The following is a 19,028-nucleotide window of genomic DNA, read 5'->3' as shown; positions in this document are numbered from 1 at the left end:
CAAGAAATTTTCCACACTACACTGGTAACACTAGTGAGGCTTTCAAGTCAGAGAATTATTTTTAAACCATATTATACTTTTTGATCATTGGCAATATGTATCTATTATGTAGATTTCCTTTAGAAAAAAGTACGAAACTTCAATAAGAGTAAATTTACGAGTATCACAGTATAAAGTAGAGAAAATCAACGAAAAAGAGGAAGGCTCTCTTATCCACATTCCGGATTTGAAACTAATTCTAACAATATCTATTATGAGATATCCTTTAGAAAAAAAGTACGAAACTTCAATAAGAGTAAATTTACGAGTATCACAGTATAAAGTAGAGAAAATCAACGAAAAAGGGGAAGGCTCTCTTATCCACATTCCGGATTTGAAACTAATTCTAACAACAGACGAACATACAAAGCTTTACAAAATGACTAGTAGATAATACAACATCAGTGGGAAAGTTTGTTCACAAATAAGGCAAGCACAGAGTAAATACCATCTTGCCGTTTTGCTACCATATATCTGGAACTACGGTGCAAGTATCACCCTGTCTAAAGTTTGTTCACAAATAAGGCAAGCACAGAGTAAATACCATCTTGCCGTTTTGCTACCATATATCTGGAACTACGGTGCAAGTATCACCTCTGTCTAGTATATAGCTACTAGTTATGAGATGCCCGCTTTCCCTGTATATACCCCGCCCATCTCTGACCAGTGTCAGATATGATCTTGTCTTTCTCAATTGTCGCCAATAGAAGCAACTGGTTCACATGCGTAGCATGGTAATCACAGCGAGCTATCTTAGGAGCAATCCCTAGACTAATATGTCTGAGATCATAGCTCGAACCACTACCTGTATCGTACATATTTAGCATACGTTTCAGCGAGGTAATACCTTGATCATACAGACTCAGGGCTTCCTTTTGTTTGGACCGTGGTGACAGGGTGACCAAATCATACAGCCCAAACAGAGAGTAGATGAAACCATTGAGAATAAATACTGCGGGCGTGGTAGGATATTCTTCATACCAGGGAAACTTGTCGAGGAATTTCGATTGGACGCCTCCCTTGTAAATCGGAAGTTTAAATACTTTGAGTGCCCTCAGCGCTGTGTTCAAATAGGTGACGTTACCACCACTATGATAGTATGCTCGGGACAACACGGAGATAGCATGACCTTGACCCATCGCTGAATACCTGCCGACACATGGGAACAAAAGCCATCATTAATATCTGTAATATGTCAAACCCTTTGTAACGTTTACTGACACTATTATAGTATTTACCTCAAATTTCTTTGATCTCGATTTAAATAATTATAATAATATGACAACTATTACTATGGTACAACGCTATTATTTCACTTGTACAATATCTACATAAAGTTTCGTGTGATAATAAATCGAGTCTATAGAGTCAGGGTGTATTTCAGGGAAACACAATAACACTTTCCAGCTTTCCACTTTTTTCTACTTCGAAAAGACCGGTCATTCTGTAATCCAAAATCTGCTCGTTCTCAACTACCAAGTTTGTTGCTGAGCTAAATTGTGTCCTCGCATTTAATTGAGGACCCGGCTATTAATTTTCAAGATTATCTATCAGTGGTCTGTCTAATAATCTCGTGAACACATCAGCCATTCATTACCAAGATTCCAAGTCATTTATAATAGGTTGCACCACTGTGTGAATTACAAAGTCCTTTAAGTTCGCTTACTAAGCCCCATATCAACAGAAAAATCCCGTCAACTGATTACAAAATGAATTGAGTCGTTTGGCAAGTCTTCTCAAGAACCCCATTAAGATATCAATTTTACCAAGCTGAATTTAATATACCAAGCTGAATCTAATATACCAAGCTGTGTTGGATTATACGCGAGTACACTTGGATTACAAACTTCCATTATGCTCCTAGAATATCTCATCTTTCCTTTCCTATTCACACGTTGTCTCTCGCGCCGATGCTACTCGTGTGCTGGAGGCAATTGTTCTTACAAGATGACCTCTTCCTATCCGAGCATAATCTGTCCTCCTGGCTACGATATGTGTCAGAGCTTATGCTACAACGGTACTATTAACGTGCACCGCTGCACAAACATTGCACATGATTGTACCAGTATGAGGAATACGGTGATTAGTACGAATGGATCTGGCTTCAAGACGGGCTATGTTGTGGAGAATGAGGAGGGTGAAGTGTACACGCGACGTCCGGACCAGAGAGTACAATTGAAAGTAAGTTTAGTAAGAGCTTCATCTTCTTCCTTCCATTCTTGAAAGTAAGTTTAGTAAGAGCTTCATCTTTTTCCTTACCCTCTTAAGGTATCCTTGTCGACCGGCCGTCGATCGACGAGGAAAATCTAATATGTTGTCGAGACAGTGTGGACGAGTCAGTCGACATCAATCGATGGCCGGTTGACTACGTGTGGACACCTTTAAAGACCACTACTTTCGGGCCCTACTTACTAACCTACTAGGTAAGAATGAAAAAAAGCAAAAAAGATTAATGAGGGGACTAATAAAGATGTACGAGTAGATGATGATGATTAATAATTTTAATTATACTCGGGAACCGTGATTGAATATTGGGCTAAGCATAATGACGATATGAATCATTTGACAAGACAAGTGATATACTTTTTTATTTTCCTTTCCTATAGAAAGGAAAGTGATGTATTCACTATTTGATGACACAATTATATCTCGGTGTTAAATGACATTTTTTGGTTTGCCAGCACTCACACTTAACTTACACTTTTTATAGGACTTAAAGTTGGCACGTACCTTACTGTTAAGTTTTGGACGTTTCGGGTCTGAATTCCAGACCTGTCTTCAGCAGATTGTCAATGTGTTATCGTTCGCGTCCGCGAACTTGTCAATTAGAATGAGTTAACAATGAGTTTTTAAAAATATCAGAATTTCTCATGTCCGGTTCGTTTTCGTTAAATGATATCTGTTTCACATTCTCGTTTTTTATGTTCTGATTGACAAGTTCGCGGAGGACTTAAAGTTGGCACGTACCTTACTGTTAAGTTTTGGACGTTTCGGGTCTGAATTCCAGACCCGTCTTCAGCAGATTGTCAATGTGTTATCGTTCGCGTCCGCGAACTTGACAATTAGAATGAGTTAACAATGAGTTTTTAAAAATATCAGAATTTCTCATGTCCGGTTCGTTTTCGTTAAATGTTATCTGTTTCGCATTCTCGTTTTTTATGTTCTAATTGACAAGTTCGCGAACGATAACACATTGACAATCTGCTGAAGACGGGTCTGGAATTCAGACCCGAAACGTCCAAAACTAAACAGTAAGGTACGTGCCAACTTTAAGTCCTATAAAAAGTGTAAATTTCGGTGTTATTAGATATTGGACACCCCGCCACAGGTATAAATAAGGCCCGGGGATAAACTATTCACAGGTGAGCGACTGCTATTTGTGTAACAGTGACTTGTGCAACTTCGTCTATCTCTGCGAAAATCTGAAGAATGCTATGGATTACGAGGACCTGAGTGGGACAAACAATATCAATCATACCCAAGAAGCTATACAAACCCAGCTGAAACATTTAAATGACACAGAGGATATTCAACGGTATACGTCCGTGGAATATTGCTACCAAAGGAACTGGCACAAACAAGCAGTGACCAGAGTTATTATAGGGTTAGGTTAAATGCAAAAAAAAAAGTTTTCACAAATAGCACAGTGATTAGTGTTATTATAGGGTTAGGTTCAATAAAAAAGGAACTTCCTTTGAGGGCTACAATAAATGTCATTTATCTGAGTTGAGTTCTACAGTTCACTGATCCATTAGTTTCTGAACATTCAAGACTCACCTTCAGTGTAGCTTTGGTTCTTTGGGTCATTATAAATTCCCCTAAACACCACAGTATTGTCCGAGGAGAAAACCAGTGTTCGAGGGCGAAGTAAAGCAGTAAAGGTAGGTACTAGGTAGATGAACAAAATATGAAATTATGAAAATCAAATTCAAAAAATTGGTATTTCAAGTTTTTAAATTTCTCGAGATTCGAGTTCGAGCTGTTCGAGATTTTCGAGGCCGAGCCGCCGAGCAAAAGGTCCGGACTAGTCCGGAGTCGCGGAGTCCGGTGAAGTCCGGTCGTCCGGTGTGTATCCGGAATATCCGGATTGATAATGATAATTCCAAAGAAGAAGAATAATCGAATACTTTCCATTACCCTTCTACAATGCTCCCGGGAAGAGAGAGCAGATATCTATCTGAAACTCCCTTTTCGATTGCCTTTAAAGGTGGGTCCCCTTAACTTAAGCCCTCTCCACCTCCTCCTTTTGGACAAATGTTGAAAAAATTGTGGTGGCCTTTACTGCCTTTTCGTTACAGTTTAAAAAAACTCCGCGGCCACATAAAAATCATGTAAACTGATCTTTTTTAACTCTTTGGCGAGATTTGAGCTGTTGGCAACACTGTCTCGATCACTCGGATGTAAACAAAAACAAACAAGAAAAAAGTTTTTTCTCGGATTGTTGTTTGGCTAGAACTGTCCACAATCTCTCACCAAGTAAGTAAAATTCATAAATTTATCTCGTTTTATCTTCCTAATCCTAAAACTTTCGATGAAATGATGTCCATTATCTAAAATAAAGGACGTTCGCGTTTTCCGTTATCTTTGAACCTGATCCGATGGTCTCAAAATTATTGAGAAAGTTTTAGCTTAGGGGTCTGTTTGGTCTTCATGTATGTCTATCAGCTCTTTTGAAGATTCTTTTGATCTTCATTTATGTGAGAAATGATCTACATTTGTCCGCTCTCTCCCAACCATTCCTTCATTGAATTCCCCATTCTACCTCCCATCAAATATTCCTCTAAACATGAAGTGTCCAGACTCCAGATAGGCATAGGCACATAGTACACTAAAGAGAAAGAGCATAAGATTAAGCAGTGGCCTCTTTTTGAATACCTACCTATGTTTCTACTTTGTCGACCGGCCGTCGATCGACGAGGAAAATCTAATATGTTGTCGAGACAGTGTGGACGAGTCAGTCGACATCAATCGATGGCCGGTCGACTACGTGTGGACACCTTTAAAGACCACTACTTTCGGGCCCTACTTACTAACCTACTAGGTAAGAATGAAAAAAAAAGCAAAAAAGATTAATGAGGGGACCAATAAAGATGTACGAGTATATGATGATGATTAATAATCATACTCGGGAACCGTGATTGAATATTGGGCTAAGCATAATGACGATATGAATCATTTGACAAGACAAGTGATATTCTATTCTTTTTTTTTATTTTCCTTATCCTATAGAAAGGAAAGTAATGTATTCACTATTTGATGACTTTGTCGACCGGCCGTCGATCGACGAGGAAAATCTAATATGTTGTCGAGACAGTGTGGACGAGTCAGTCGACATCAATCGATGGCCGGTTGACTACGTGTGGACACCTTTAAAGACCACTACTTTCGGGCCCTACTTACTAACCTACTAGGTAAGAATAAAAAAAAGCAAAAAAGATTAATGAGGGGACTAATAAAGATGTACGAGTAGATGATGATGATTAATAATTTTAATTATACTCGGGAACCGTGATTGAATATTGGGCTAAGCATAATGACGATATGAATCATTTGACAAGACAAGTGATATACTTTTTTATTTTCCTTATCCTATAGAAAGGAAAGTGATGTATTCACTATTTGATGACACAATTATATCTCGGTGTTAAATGACATTTTTTGGTTTGCCAGCACTCACACTTAACCTCGGGAACCGTGATTGAATATTGGGCTAAGCATAATGACGATATGAATCATTTGACAAGACAAGTGATATACTTTTTTATTTTCCTTTCCTATAGAAAGGAAAGTGATGTATTCACTATTTGATGACACAATTATATCTTGGTGTTAAATGACATTTTTTGGTTTGCCAGCACTCACATTTAACTTACACTTTTTATAGGACTTAATTTCCCTCTTTTTTTTTAAGTTTCTCAGACCAGCGTTGTTAGCTTGGTTGGTAGCGTGTCTGCCTTGTAAGCGCTAGGCCGCGGGTTCCCGCCCAGGGCGGCTTTTATCCTGAACGGAAAATGTTCGTTATCGGAAATATTTCTTATGAAAAATATTTAATTTTCAGATGTCCGGTACCTCCTAGGGGCGGAGCTACTTTGTGTTGTCTGGGACAATGTTGCTTTGTCAACCGAAGTAGACGAGAAGTCTGGGAGAACTGGTTCTTTTGGTAAGTCCTCATATGTAGGTACGTATATTCTTTTGCTGTGTCCTCGTATGTGTACCTCGAGCTATAGTGCTTTATTTAGAGTTTCGGATTGTTCATAAATGAATATTAGGGAGTCTAATTTTGTTAAACCGGATGAGACATATTGACCAGGGCTGAAGGGGCCCGGGCCCATCCCTCGAGCTTAATTTTTCTCCTATACTGTTCAACGGTATGACATTCAAGGTAGAGGTGAAAAACAACGACACGAGATTCAAGCTGAAGGTAGAGGTGATAAAACTAGACCTTGCCTTATATTTCTCATATTAGGATTAGTTGCATTGGCTGAGTTGAGTAGCGTGAGATGCTACAGTGCTTTCAGTTAAGCGTAGAAAAGAATTTCGAAATGCAAATAAATGAAAATACAAGAATATTGGATATCTGATATTGTGTTTTTATTTCACCAATTACAACACGTAAGTATTAATGAATTCAGCCCAACATAAAAGAAGGACACATGAGGTTCGTTCACCTATCCTGTTCACTTGAGGTTCGTTCTCGGAACGGGTAACGTTCACCTATCCTGTTCACCTGAGGTTCGTTCTCGGAACGGGTAACGTTCTCCTATCCTGTTCACCTGAGGTTCGTTCTCGGAACGGGTAACGTTCTACTATCCTGTTCTCTTTCAATTTAGGGACGATTGGGCATTTCAAGAAAAGAAGGGAAAAAAGATGGGCCAATCAGTTAGTGAAAACAACACTGACCTACGAGGATGGATATCTGTAATAAGTTATTATCCCCCCATTTTCCCCTGAGAGAAAAAAAATATCTTACCAGCCAGGTTTCAAATCTCCAATGCCAGCAGTAATTCTTCTTCTGACGGGATTGGGCCATCCCCCTGTCTTCGGGTCTTGATGATTAACCAGCCACTCAGCTGTAGCATAGAACTGAGCCATGTGATCACTCGTACTCAGAGTGAGATTGTCAATGGAGCCAGAACCATACAGGTGAATGTGAGTCACCTGAGGGGAACAGATGGTGTGAGATAATTAGATTCCAATTCTGTTTTCGTAACTCTAGGATGGCATACCTCACTCAGGGAGCTAGAGTTCAAATTGAGCTTTTTTTTTTGCTTAAAAGAAAACAACTATTTTATTTTTATAAATGAAATACTTCATCTAACAGTCTAACATCACTCCAGGGGGCAACTTGCTTATGATGCTCGAGCAATTGCTCAAAAAATTGGTTCAGAAAATTTCTCTGGCCACCCAAAGGGTCAATTGCTCTAGCATAAAGTTTATATTAGTGTTAAAGTTGAGTGTGAAAATTTACCTTGAATTTTGACTTGACCAGTTTGATTTTGCGTTTCTTCTCCTGAAGGAGCACACCCTTCTGTACGTCAATGAGAAGATCTCTAGTCAGCGTCTGCCAAGTGCTGCTGCACCCGATACCATAGTAAATATCTTGACCACGAGCTGTGATCAAATCACGCGAGCATACATAGTGGAGACGCCACATTTCTTGTAGCTCGGAGTTTTCCAAGGCTACGGAGAGGGAGCTGTTGCTTAGAATGGATAGGGTAACGCCCAGGATGAAGTCCGACCCGTGGTTTAACTTGAGACTGACGGTTTGACCCTCTGAAAGGGGAAAACAAACTTAGTACGAACAGGCCAAACTTTATTTAGCCTAAAGTTCAAAATACCAATCAAACAAACTACAGAATAAAATTTCATTTTTAAAACACTTTGTCCAACATCATTCCAAAGGGCAATGTGCTCAAGATGCTTGAGCGATTGTCCCTTTGGATGGCCAGAGAAAATTTCTGAACCAAGAAACATAATTATAAGGAAGTACCTACATAGTTATTAACTTCATAATCAAGAACATTCAATGTTTCTTGTAGCTCGGAGTTTTCCAAGGCTACGGAGAGGGAGCTGTTGCTTAGAATGGATAGGGTAACGCCCAGGATGAAGTCCGACCCATGGTTTAACTTGAGACTGACGGTTTGACCCTCTGAAAGGAAAAAAAAAACTTAGTACGACCGAAGACTGCGCGTCCCTTTTCAGTACAACTGCTAGTAAGGTAAGGCTTTTAGTTGCCAGCCTAGTTAGCTTGGAGGGTAGCACGTCTGCCTTGTAAGTGCGAGGTCACGGGTTCAATTCCAGCCTTCCTTCCATACACAAGTGTAATGCTAATGTAACTTCAATGTAAATTCTCTTTGCTTTCTACCACTTATTTGTTGAGATAGAGAGAGGAGGAGGGAGATTGGTCTATTTAAAAGTAGTTCTCTGTTTGTCATGGGTAATATTGATCCTAAATGAAAGAGTTTTAATGAAACAGTATTGTTAAATTTGTCAATTCATTTTTGATTTCAGCTGCCCTCATTGAATCCTTTAGACGAGTGCTGTATTATCAATGTGTGCGGATCCAATAGAGTTATTAGTGGACAGACCAACCCTGGTAAGTTTTTTTTTAAGAGGTTTAACAGAGGGAACTGTAAGTGCTAAGGTCTTATCGTCCCGAAGTCGAAGAGAGAAGGTAGACAGGATAGGAGAAAGCCAGCCGTTCCGAGAACGAACATTATCCACCCCGGGCGAGAATCGAACCCGCGACCGAGCGCTTATAAGGCTGACGCGCTACCAACCAAGTTAACTATAGTTAGTCAGCCTATAGACTGGCTGGTAAGTTCTTTCTTCTTTCTCAGTCGTAAATTTTAACGGACAGCCTATTTAGCCAGCGCTCTGCCTTGTTTGCGCTAGATCGTGGGTTAGATTCCCCCCGCTCGGATTTTCTCCTTAACAGATGGGAGTTCGTTTTAGGAACAGCTGGCTTCCTTCTATTCGAATTCCAGAGCCAGTACTCTCAAGTACTCGAGCACAAAGATGGACAACGTTACTCCACTTGAATGATCCATTGGAAACTGGTGCATTCAACGTGCTATCGCCGCTAGATTATGTTATTTTACAATTTGTTTGATGTGATTTATTTCAGAGTGTGTCTACTCCGAATGGTCAGCCTGGTCTGCATGCACGGCTCCCTGCGGTAAAGATGCTGTCAAGCTCCGGACTCGAACCCTCATCAATCAGAATGCCCTCACCTTGACCGAGATGGCTAAATGCAATGATCGTCTCGAAACGGTAAAATGTTCTCTGTTGCCTTGCATAGCGGTACCGATGGGCAGTGGTGGAAAGAAGAAATTTCAAAACTGATATCGTCATCATCTTCATCAGTAGAAGTAGAGGTGGACACACCAAATACTGGAATCCGTGGAGCCGACACTGAGACTGAAGGAGATCCTACCCTGGTGGACAGGAGGCTTTTCTGTAGCTCGTCCAACATTTCTGTAACGCAAGATTGTGACTTTTTTCAGATGATGGACCCTTTTCCTACACACCTACTCGCTCTAGCCATTTTGCCCTATGTAGCTTGCAAGGATAGAGGATTGTACCTACCTCGGTACCGCCTTCACATTACTTCAAGGTACATTCTTTTACGTCACTTAGATCCAATCCAAAAATCGGATACCTACAACGGAGGTCTAGTCGTCTTGATATCGAAAACAGAGGAAGACAGGATAGGGGAAACCCAGCCTTTCCGAGAACGGAGTTTATCTGTTTCGGATAAAGTTCGCCTCGGACAGGCCAAACTTTATTTAGCCTAAAGTTCAAAATACCAATCAAACAAACTACAGAATAAAATTTCATTTTTAAAACACTTTGTCTAACATCATTCCAAAGGGCAATGTGCTCAAGATGCTTGAGCAATTGTCCCTTTGGATGGCCAGAGAAGATTTCTGAACCAAGAAACATAATTATAATAATATCAATTCATTTTTGATTTCAGCTGCCCTCATTCAACAAAGTACCACTGTGAAAAACAAGGATATCCGTAAGTTCTTGGATGGTCTATATGTCTCAGAGAAAACCACTGTAGTCACTGATGCATCATAAGCAGGATCAACAATAATTGATTTGAGACTCAGAATAAAATTGGTCATTTTATTCACACTGACTTGTAAATCCCTTTCCTTTCCTTTTTATAAATGTCAACATAGCCAGAATAAAGATATGTTTGTTATTGCTAAATGCTGCATTTAGTTTCTTTTTATTTAACATGCTGTAGGACTTTGGGATTCTAGGAACAGTAGTAAGGCAATATTTATTTAGTAATCTTTCAAATAAGACTTGGGCCTGGTATGGACCTGAATTTATTGCTAAAAGGAGGGTTACAGAAAATGAGATTTTTTAAATTTGTCCTAAGAAGAGAAACTAGATAATTAAAGACAAGGTGTTTGTATCTAATAGAGTGAACTGAGTGCTAATTGTTTACAAAACTTTAAAGTTAAGAAAGAAAGAATATAACCTAATAATGAAGAGGATATGTAACCCTCCATTCAGCCATCAATAAGCATGTTTTCTCTAGTACTTTTTGGGAAGCCACCAAAAATAGCAAATGGGTTTTGTTACAAAATTTCAAAAATTAAAAGCTGGCCTTTTTTTTGCATTGAGTAAAGCCATGCATGACATCAAGGTTACATACCAGCCTTTACATGAGGTCAAGTAAAAGTATGATAAGTGCCAACATGAACACTAGTGGTATTAATACCTGCCATCAATAAGCATGTTTTCTCTAGTACTTTTTGGGAAGCCACCAAAAATAGCAAATGGGTTTTGTTACAAAATTTCAAAAATTAAAATCTGGCCTTTTTTTGCATTGAGAAAAGCCATGCATGACATCATCAAGGTTACATACCAGCCTTTACATGAGGCCAAGTAAAAGTATGATAAGTGCCAACATGAACACTAGTGGTATTAGTACCTATGTCTAGGCTACACCGAGATAAACTTTTTCTAGATTGAATTATATTTATAGGGTGTCCGTTTTCTCCGAGAATGATTTTTTTTTTTCTTCAAGAGAGTGACTAATATAAAGGAAATAGGACAGGTTTAGCTTAATATACAGCTTTCAAATATCCAATCAACAATCAAACATGAAATTTTCTCAACTTCGTTCTTGTGGTAGGTAACGACTTTTACTTACCCCAAAATAACGTGCAATACAGAGATGAGTTGAGCATATGAAATACCAAGAGAACAAAAGCGAAGCTATAATATTTACAGCACATTTTCAGAATGTCTTATTGAGACATCAACTTATCAAAAAGATATGATAGTTGTCATCGGTGTTAAAGCGCGTTTATTTGTCATTCGAAGCAACTGGAGGGATTAATAAAGCAATTATCAATATATTTAATTTATTAATTATTATTTGCTTGACAAGCTGCACATTCTCAGTTTAACGTCCCTGAGCGAGGCGAACATAAATAATAACGAAATAAAAAAAAATAATAAAAATAACGAGGTTAAAAAATGCATGAATAAAACCAACTCAGACTCTTGATATAGCTCTAACTTTTTTCATTATTATTAATTTCATATTCATGCAACAGAACTAATAGAAAGAAGAAAAGCTCAAAAAATGTCCAAAATTGTAAAATTTATTTTGTATATTTTTATATAGGTACGTACCTACGTAAAAAAGAAAACGTAAAAAAATATATATTTTGATCTGGTTTTTGATTGATGATAATCTAAATTCTAAAAGAACTTTGTAAAAAAAAAAAAAAATCAGTCTATACAACCCAACAGAAAAAACTGTTTTACAAATTCAACGAAAGTTCATTTTGATAAATTCTATCATACTGTAAAATGAAAATAAAATACAAAGGTAACAAAATAAATACCCAACTAATACTATATAGGTACCAAGTAAAAATAATTGTACGTTTGGAACGGGTGAAGAACCGGGGAAGTCCCTTTTTTGCACATTCAGATTCTGATGATTCTGACAATTTCAAAGTACAGTAACATGATTTTTTGAAGAGGTTTGATAGAGGGAACTGTAACTGCTAGGATCTTATCGTCCCGAAATCGAAGAGGGAAGGAAGGCAGGATAGGAGAAGGGTAGCCGTTCCGAGAACGAATATTATTCGTTTAGGATAAAAATCCGCCCCGGGCGAAAATCTGCGGCCTAGCGCTTACAAGGCAGACGCGCTAGCCGCGCTACCAATCAAGCTAACTAGACTGGCTTTAATCCATCTTACGTAGATAGGTGTCCAAGAAAAAAAAATCTAAAAAAAGTGAGGTACCTATTTTACCTACATGGTATGGTATATGATATCTCTGTCCAAGAAACGTGATCTTATCATACCAATCTTTGCAACGTGCTCAATAAATCCGATATTGGGGAAATACCCGGGAAATGATAACCTCCTGCTATTCCTACCTCCTACCAATCACAGAATGAAAGTATTTAAAAATCGCTGATAAAACCAGTTGAATCAGATTTATCTCTGCAATCTTTTAATTACTACCTACATCTCTAATAATTTATTAGGTACCTATTATTAATACTACCTTCATCTCTATAATACCAAGCCAGAATCAGGCAAAAGGTTGGTATAGTTACATGATTATACCTTCACCTCCCCATAACCGGTAATAAGAGGTATTTGGTAGAGGCAAATATGAGTCATTCTATGAATGTAGGTAGTACCTCGACATTCATTATGTTTATGAATAGCCACCCAACTTGGTTTTTATTGTGAAGAGCGCTTATTGAGCACGTTGCATGTGATTTCTGTTTACAGGAAAACAAAATCAGGTTTTTCTAATATGTTTATGAATAGCCACCCAACTTGGTTTTTATTGTGAAGAGCGCTTATTGAGCACGTTGCATGTGATTTCTGTTTACAGGAAAACGAAATCAGGTTTTTCTCCGGGAATGTTTTTATTTGATCCTTCCAAACTATCGTCTGATGGGTTGGGCTGGAATTCCCACACGTTAGATACCTACTGGGCATAAATAACTCATTCGCTTTAAATTTTCACAACTTCATTACTTTTTATGGGGGTATAATATTCAATATAGTATTACAGATAAGTGACTTGCTAAAAGGCATTCGTCTGCGTCTGGTAAATGGGGATGTCCGAGTTCAAATCTCAACTGAGAAATGGAATTTTAATCTCAGTGATTTGAATTTGATCACAACAATGTAAGTACCTACCTACCTACTCGTAGGTGTGTTATTACGTTCCTAGTTAGAAAATGCGATGCAAAGAAGTGATGTAGGTAAGGTATCTTCAGACCTACACCTTGTCTACCTTAAGACATAGTTGACGTCATGCTGGTATATTTCTCACATTACTTATGCACGATGTTTACATCCTGTATGATAACATCCAAATGCGATGCAAAGAAGTGATGTAGGTAAGGTATCTTCAGACCTACACCTTGTCTACCTTAAGACATAGTTGACGTCATGCTGGTATTTCTCACATTACTTATGCACGATGTTTACATCCTGTATGATAACATCTAACCATTGGTCAAGATTGCTGACAGTCTATTCATTTTTGCATAGGATAGCAATCAATTTTAATTGACGATTGTACAGATTCTATCCTGATGCGTCAGCTAGAAAATTGTACTGGCACAGTGAAGTCATTGTTAGAGGAGTTTTCAGTAGGGATATAATCTACTTATTCACCATTAGTAAGTGTTGTTGCACATTAGAAACTAGAATTTCACTGGTAACCGTAAGTTAGGTCGAACGCATGGGCTAGGAAAAAAAAAAACCTATTTTGATGTATAATTTTATAAAAACGTCTAACACGTTTAGAAAATTTGCTCATAAAACGTCCCCTATATTGGGCCTTAGGAAGACCCATAGGGGAAGGGAACCACTTTCTTAATAAGGTCTACACTCTACATATTATGTACCTATAGTTCACAGACCTGTTTAGTAATTTTCATTATTGACGTAAAAACAATTATTTTAATCACTATAGTTTTGCACCAGGTTTCAAAAGCTGCATGGGGTATTGAGCAAAGCAACCTATCAATAAAAGTTACTATCATGATGAATGATAATGCGTATTAAGGCACCCTAAGTATAGATTCAACCTAACACATGTGAATAATGCACAACAATTATTGATTGTAATGTATAACTTATTGAGGGGCATTGGCACAATAATACCTACCTGTGATAGGTATACAATAAGAGATAGTCATGCTGGTATCCAACAGATACCTACTAATAAGTTGGGTCTATTCACCAGTAGGTTACTCACAATGGGCAACTACCTAGGTAGGTACCTAACATGCCTACAATTATGTAAGCTCTATGATGCATGCATTACTGTATTACAGTCATGATACTCAGTAAGTACCTACCTACATCTCGTTGAACCCTTGGAGGAATCAAGTTGTTGTTGGTGGTGTTTTATTATTATTATTATGGCACAAGAAACAAGAGTGTTTATTTGGTGAATTCACTCCGACAGGTATACCATATCCACATCAAATGTAAACAATACATCTAAGATGTGAATAATTAAAATCTTCTAAATGCCAAATCTTCTGAGGATGTAAGTGGTGCCCAACAAAGCACATGTCTGGATCTCATGGATATTAAAGGATCCAGGGATGGAATCAAGATCAGACTTGAGTGCTTTAGATATCGCTCCAAGGGCTCCAATGACAACAGGAACAACTTTGCAGGACTTCATGTTCCACATCCTTTGAATTTCTATAGCTAGGTCTGTATACTTTAGTTTCTTCTCATTTTCTTTTTTATTCACATTACTATCTGATTATTATTATTATTATTTAATATAATAAATACCTACTACATACATAATACGTAGTTAGGTACCTAACGATTTTCGATATTTCATTGAAGCTGGTATAGTTAGATAAAGGTACTTAATCTTATACTTATTAATGACAAATGAGTTTATCTTAGCCTGAATTTTCTTGTAAGTATGTGTCACATGGTTTTTTTCGCGTCAATGCTTTGTACCATGAGCTTTATGCTTTGTACCATGAGGTTTATGCTTTGTACCATGAGGTTTATGCTTTGTACCATGAGGTTTATGCTTTGTACCATGAGCTTTATGCTTTGTACCATGAGGTTTATGTTTTGTACCACGAGGTTTATGCTTTGTACCATGAGGTTTATGCAGAGGCAATATTATGTGAGATGAAATTGGCAGTACAGGAAGCGGGTTTGGTCATGTGATAACCATACCTAATCAGGTTGATTGTGATCCTAGTGATCTAATACGTTTTATACGCGACATCTTCTGAAGTAGATATATCGTATATGCTGACAGTAAAGTATATGCTGACATGTCAGAGGACAATCCATCACTGCGAACAGTTTTAATCAGCAGAGAATCATTTATTTCCTGATTGATTGACGTACTTAGACAGGCCCGAGTCATTTTTGTTAGGTATGCATGATTTCTGAAGCTGCATGATATTGATAGTGAAATGGTCTGTGGTCTGAGATGAGATTAGGGGCGGCTGTACGTTTTCATTTATAAACATCAAATAAATATTTGATATTAATTGTTATTGATTTCCTAATGCTTCGTAATAAATTGAAATTTTACATATTCTTGAGAGCTCATTGCAACGGTTAATACATTAATTAGACTTACTTTATCATGGATACGCGTTGCTATCTTGAAAGCCCAGAAGAGGTTAGGTAGTAGAACAGCCGCGGTAGACAAAGACAGTAGGTAACACAGAAAAAAGACGGAAGAACACGCGAAGACCGAAGGTTACGAAAACTAAACGTTACACAGTTATTACAATTAAATATATGCCGAATTTGTCCATAAAAAACGTTAAAACATAAAAAATCCCTAATTTTCGAACAACTTTGTTCATATTTCATGGTTTTCGTTTTCAGCTCGATGTTGTTTTTTACGGACAAATTCGGGATATATTTAATTGTAATAACTGTGTAACGTTTCGTTTTCGTAACCTTCGGTCTTCGCGTGTTCTTCCGTCTTTTTTCTGTGTTACTGTCTTTGTCTACCGCGGCTGTTCTACTACATAACCTCTTCTGGGCTTTCAAGATAGCAACGCGTGTCCATGATAAAGTGTTTCGTTTTCGTAACCTTCGGTCTTCGCGTGTTCTTCCGTCTTTTTTCTGTGTTACTGTCTTTGTCTACCGCGGCTGTTCTACTACCTAACCTCTTCTGGGCTTTCAATATAGCAACGAGTGTCCATGATAAATTAAGTCTAATTAAAATTGAACTTTGTTCACACGCTTCCTTTTGGGCCTCTTTGGGGGTGGGAACTTTGAGGCATGTGGTACCTATTCTGAGTCTTGGATATAAAACTAGATAGGTATCTAGAGGATTTAGGGGCAAGGCATCGGCAGTGCGCCAGGCCAAGTTCCGGCCTTAGCAGGCAGTTTAGTGTACCTAGGAGTACCTATCTCCACTTAGAGAAGAAACATAAATCATGGCATAGCAAAGAAATGAGTAGGTACTGTTTATTCTTTATTCAGCATTATTTCTTGAGCTCTGTGTCTTTATATGTATACCAGTTGATTTTCGTCGCAAAACTGAAATTTGATCGTCTTGTAACTCGTGAGGGTATATGTTAAATACTTCATTGACATTCAAGTCACATTGTAGTCAGAATAATTATCATTTTTGATATTAAGTACCATTCTGTAATTTGTATTCTATGGAACACTCCCGAGCATTCTGAGAACTTCTAAAGACGTCATACCTACCATCATAGGTAGATCTTAGACTTAGGCCAATAGGTACTTTAGGATGATCGCATTTTCATGACTGTGCGCGTAAAGTTCTTTAGGTGGCAGAGACCATTTAATACTTTTTTTTTTGTTGATCCTTGACCTTGGTTTGTTTTGGTTACTTGTTGGGTTTGTTTATACTCAATGGCATGGCTTATACTTACATGGTTTGGTGATACTGATACTCGTCCCAATTGGATTTAGCGTATGAATAATGGGCAGGTAAAGTAAATCGAAAGGAAAGTAGGTACTTTGTGGATGCACGTCCTTCTTAAAAATTACGATATGTTTCAGAGGTCATTGTGGGTAGGTACCCAGTTTACTTTTGAACCTCAAGAGATTTTGCAATATTCATTGATTATTGTTAATCGTATCCTAAAAAACGAAAAAGCCTGTTGACTATGTTAGGAAACTGAAACTGGGTAGGATCCTAAAGGTGTGTCCACACATAGTCGACCGGCCGTAGATTGACATCGATCGACGGCCGGTCGACTATGTCTGGACACACCTTAATACAACATATCGTACGCCTTAACCACTACTATGCCACCTTTATTGGTTGCATAATCGTTAAGGTGTTAACTTGGCAAACAAGAGGGCGCGGGTTCAATCCCATCCAAGGCGTGGACTTTCAATCCCCGATTATTTGAGAATTTGACCACACAGTAACAGATCTCTAGGGGTTAGGTGGTAGAGAACCTCGCCTAGTGGTTTGCCTTCCACTCAATAGTCTATTTTCTATTACATTGTAACATGAGGATTATTTGCACTTTGTAGTAGTTTGCATTGTCGGACTTCCAACTTCAAAGTCAGAAGGTGATAGCCCTAGCCCATGGGCTAACAATTGGTTTGAACTTTAAAGGGTCTGCAAAACTAGGTACCTATATCTCAACCCTGGAGGAGGAGGAGGCTGTCTGTACCTCAACAAAACCTACCGCTGGGAAGAAACGTTTGACGTCGACTGTGATAAGAAATGCAAATGTGGACTAGATGCATCCGTGTATTGTGAACCCAGGTATAGTTACTTCTCTCAGGTACTTGGCTATGTTGTAGGAATTTCCCAATGAGAAAAAAAATTACCTACTTTTTTCCTGGTAATTATGAATAATGATAATACATCAAGTTCCGACAATTACCTACTATGTTTTGTGCTCCTATTTTTATTATTATGATTATTAATTAGGAAAATAAAAAATAAGTGTTTCGCAGCCGATATTTTGTAGCATGGAAATAACAACGTTATCCTCAAATGGTCTATGTCGTAGCTGATTTCTGCGTTTACACAGTGACATTATGACGTATGTCTTACCTTTTCAGATGCCCTCTGTTCACGGCGTATGACAATGCAATGCCCTTAGGCCGATGTATAGAGATCCGGAATCCTTTAGACGAGTGCTGTATTATCAATGTGTGCGGATCCAATAGAGTTATTAGTGGACAGACCAACCCTGGTAAGTTTTTTTTTTTTTTTAAGAGGTTTAACAGAGGGAACTGACAGTAACTGCTAAGGTCTTATCGTCCCGAAGTCGAAGAGAGAAGGTAGACAGGATAGGAGAAAGCCAGCCGTTCCGAGAACGAACATTATCCACCCCGGGCGAGAATCGAACCCGCGACCGAGCGCTTATAAGGCAGACGCGCTACCAACCCAGTTAACTATAGTTAGTCAGCCTATAGGCTGGCTGGTAAGTTCTTTCTTCTTTCTCAGTCGTAAATTTTAACGGACAGCCTATATAGCCAGGCTCTGCCTTGTTTGCGCTTGATCGTGGGTTAGATTCCCCCCGCTCGGATTTTCTCCTTAACAGATGGGAGTTCGTTTTAGGAACGGCTGGCTTCCTTCTATTCGAATTCCAGAGCCAGTACTCTCAAGTACTCGAGCACAAAGGTGGACTAGAAAAAACCCATAATATCTAGTGTAAGTTCTCAAAGCGCGGGGCCCCCAAAAGCGCAGGGCCCGTGGCAGTCTGCCATTCTACCTTATGGGTAATCCGGCCCTGGCCCCGACTATTATTACTACGTGCACCACTTCTTCTTCGCCTTTTCCCGTGCACAGACGGGCCGTGCCTAGGTAGGTATTGATGAAGTGTCTATTTTAACGTTATCTGCAATAAATTTACTCTGCCACGGGCTGCCGTGATTGGGTGTGGTGTTGGTGTTGGTGTTGTGAATGTTTATCTCCTCTGTAGGTACCTATTGGTCTAAATCTAAACCCATGCAAAAAATGATCTCCCA

At 38.6% G+C, this 19,028-nt stretch overlaps 2 protein-coding genes across 2 annotated transcripts; one reads left to right on the top strand and one right to left on the bottom strand.

Moving 5' to 3' along the window:
* Nucleotides 1-318: 318 nt before the first annotated feature.
* Nucleotides 319-8,013, bottom strand: LOC103509657 (D-glucuronyl C5-epimerase-like). The gene is made up of 5 exons (XM_008474282.2): nt 7,920-8,013; nt 7,508-7,812; nt 7,010-7,197; nt 603-1,188; nt 319-506 (listed from the first exon to the last, which is right to left on the bottom strand). Exons 1-4 carry the CDS (start codon nt 8,011-8,013, stop codon nt 654-656), a joined length of 1,122 nt encoding a protein of 373 aa, XP_008472504.1. The 3' UTR covers nt 319-506; nt 603-653.
* Nucleotides 8,014-8,121: 108 nt separating this feature from the next.
* LOC103509656 (spondin-1-like) lies at nt 8,122-18,217 on the top strand. Its single transcript, XM_026823946.1, has 5 exons — nt 8,122-8,130; nt 8,551-8,635; nt 9,167-9,377; nt 17,209-17,814; nt 18,117-18,217. Exons 1-4 carry the CDS (start codon nt 8,122-8,124, stop codon nt 17,213-17,215), a joined length of 312 nt encoding a protein of 103 aa, XP_026679747.1. The 3' UTR covers nt 17,216-17,814; nt 18,117-18,217.
* The last annotated feature ends 811 nt before the right edge of the window (nt 18,218-19,028 follow it).

The sequence above is a fragment of the Diaphorina citri genome, unplaced genomic scaffold (assembly GCF_000475195.1).
Source record: "Diaphorina citri unplaced genomic scaffold, Diaci psyllid genome assembly version 1.1 scaffold518, whole genome shotgun sequence".
NCBI classification, from domain to species: Eukaryota; Metazoa; Arthropoda; class Insecta; order Hemiptera; family Psyllidae; genus Diaphorina; species Diaphorina citri.
The sequence above is the reverse complement of the archived record's forward strand: the minus strand, read 5'-3'. Positions and strand labels throughout refer to the sequence as shown.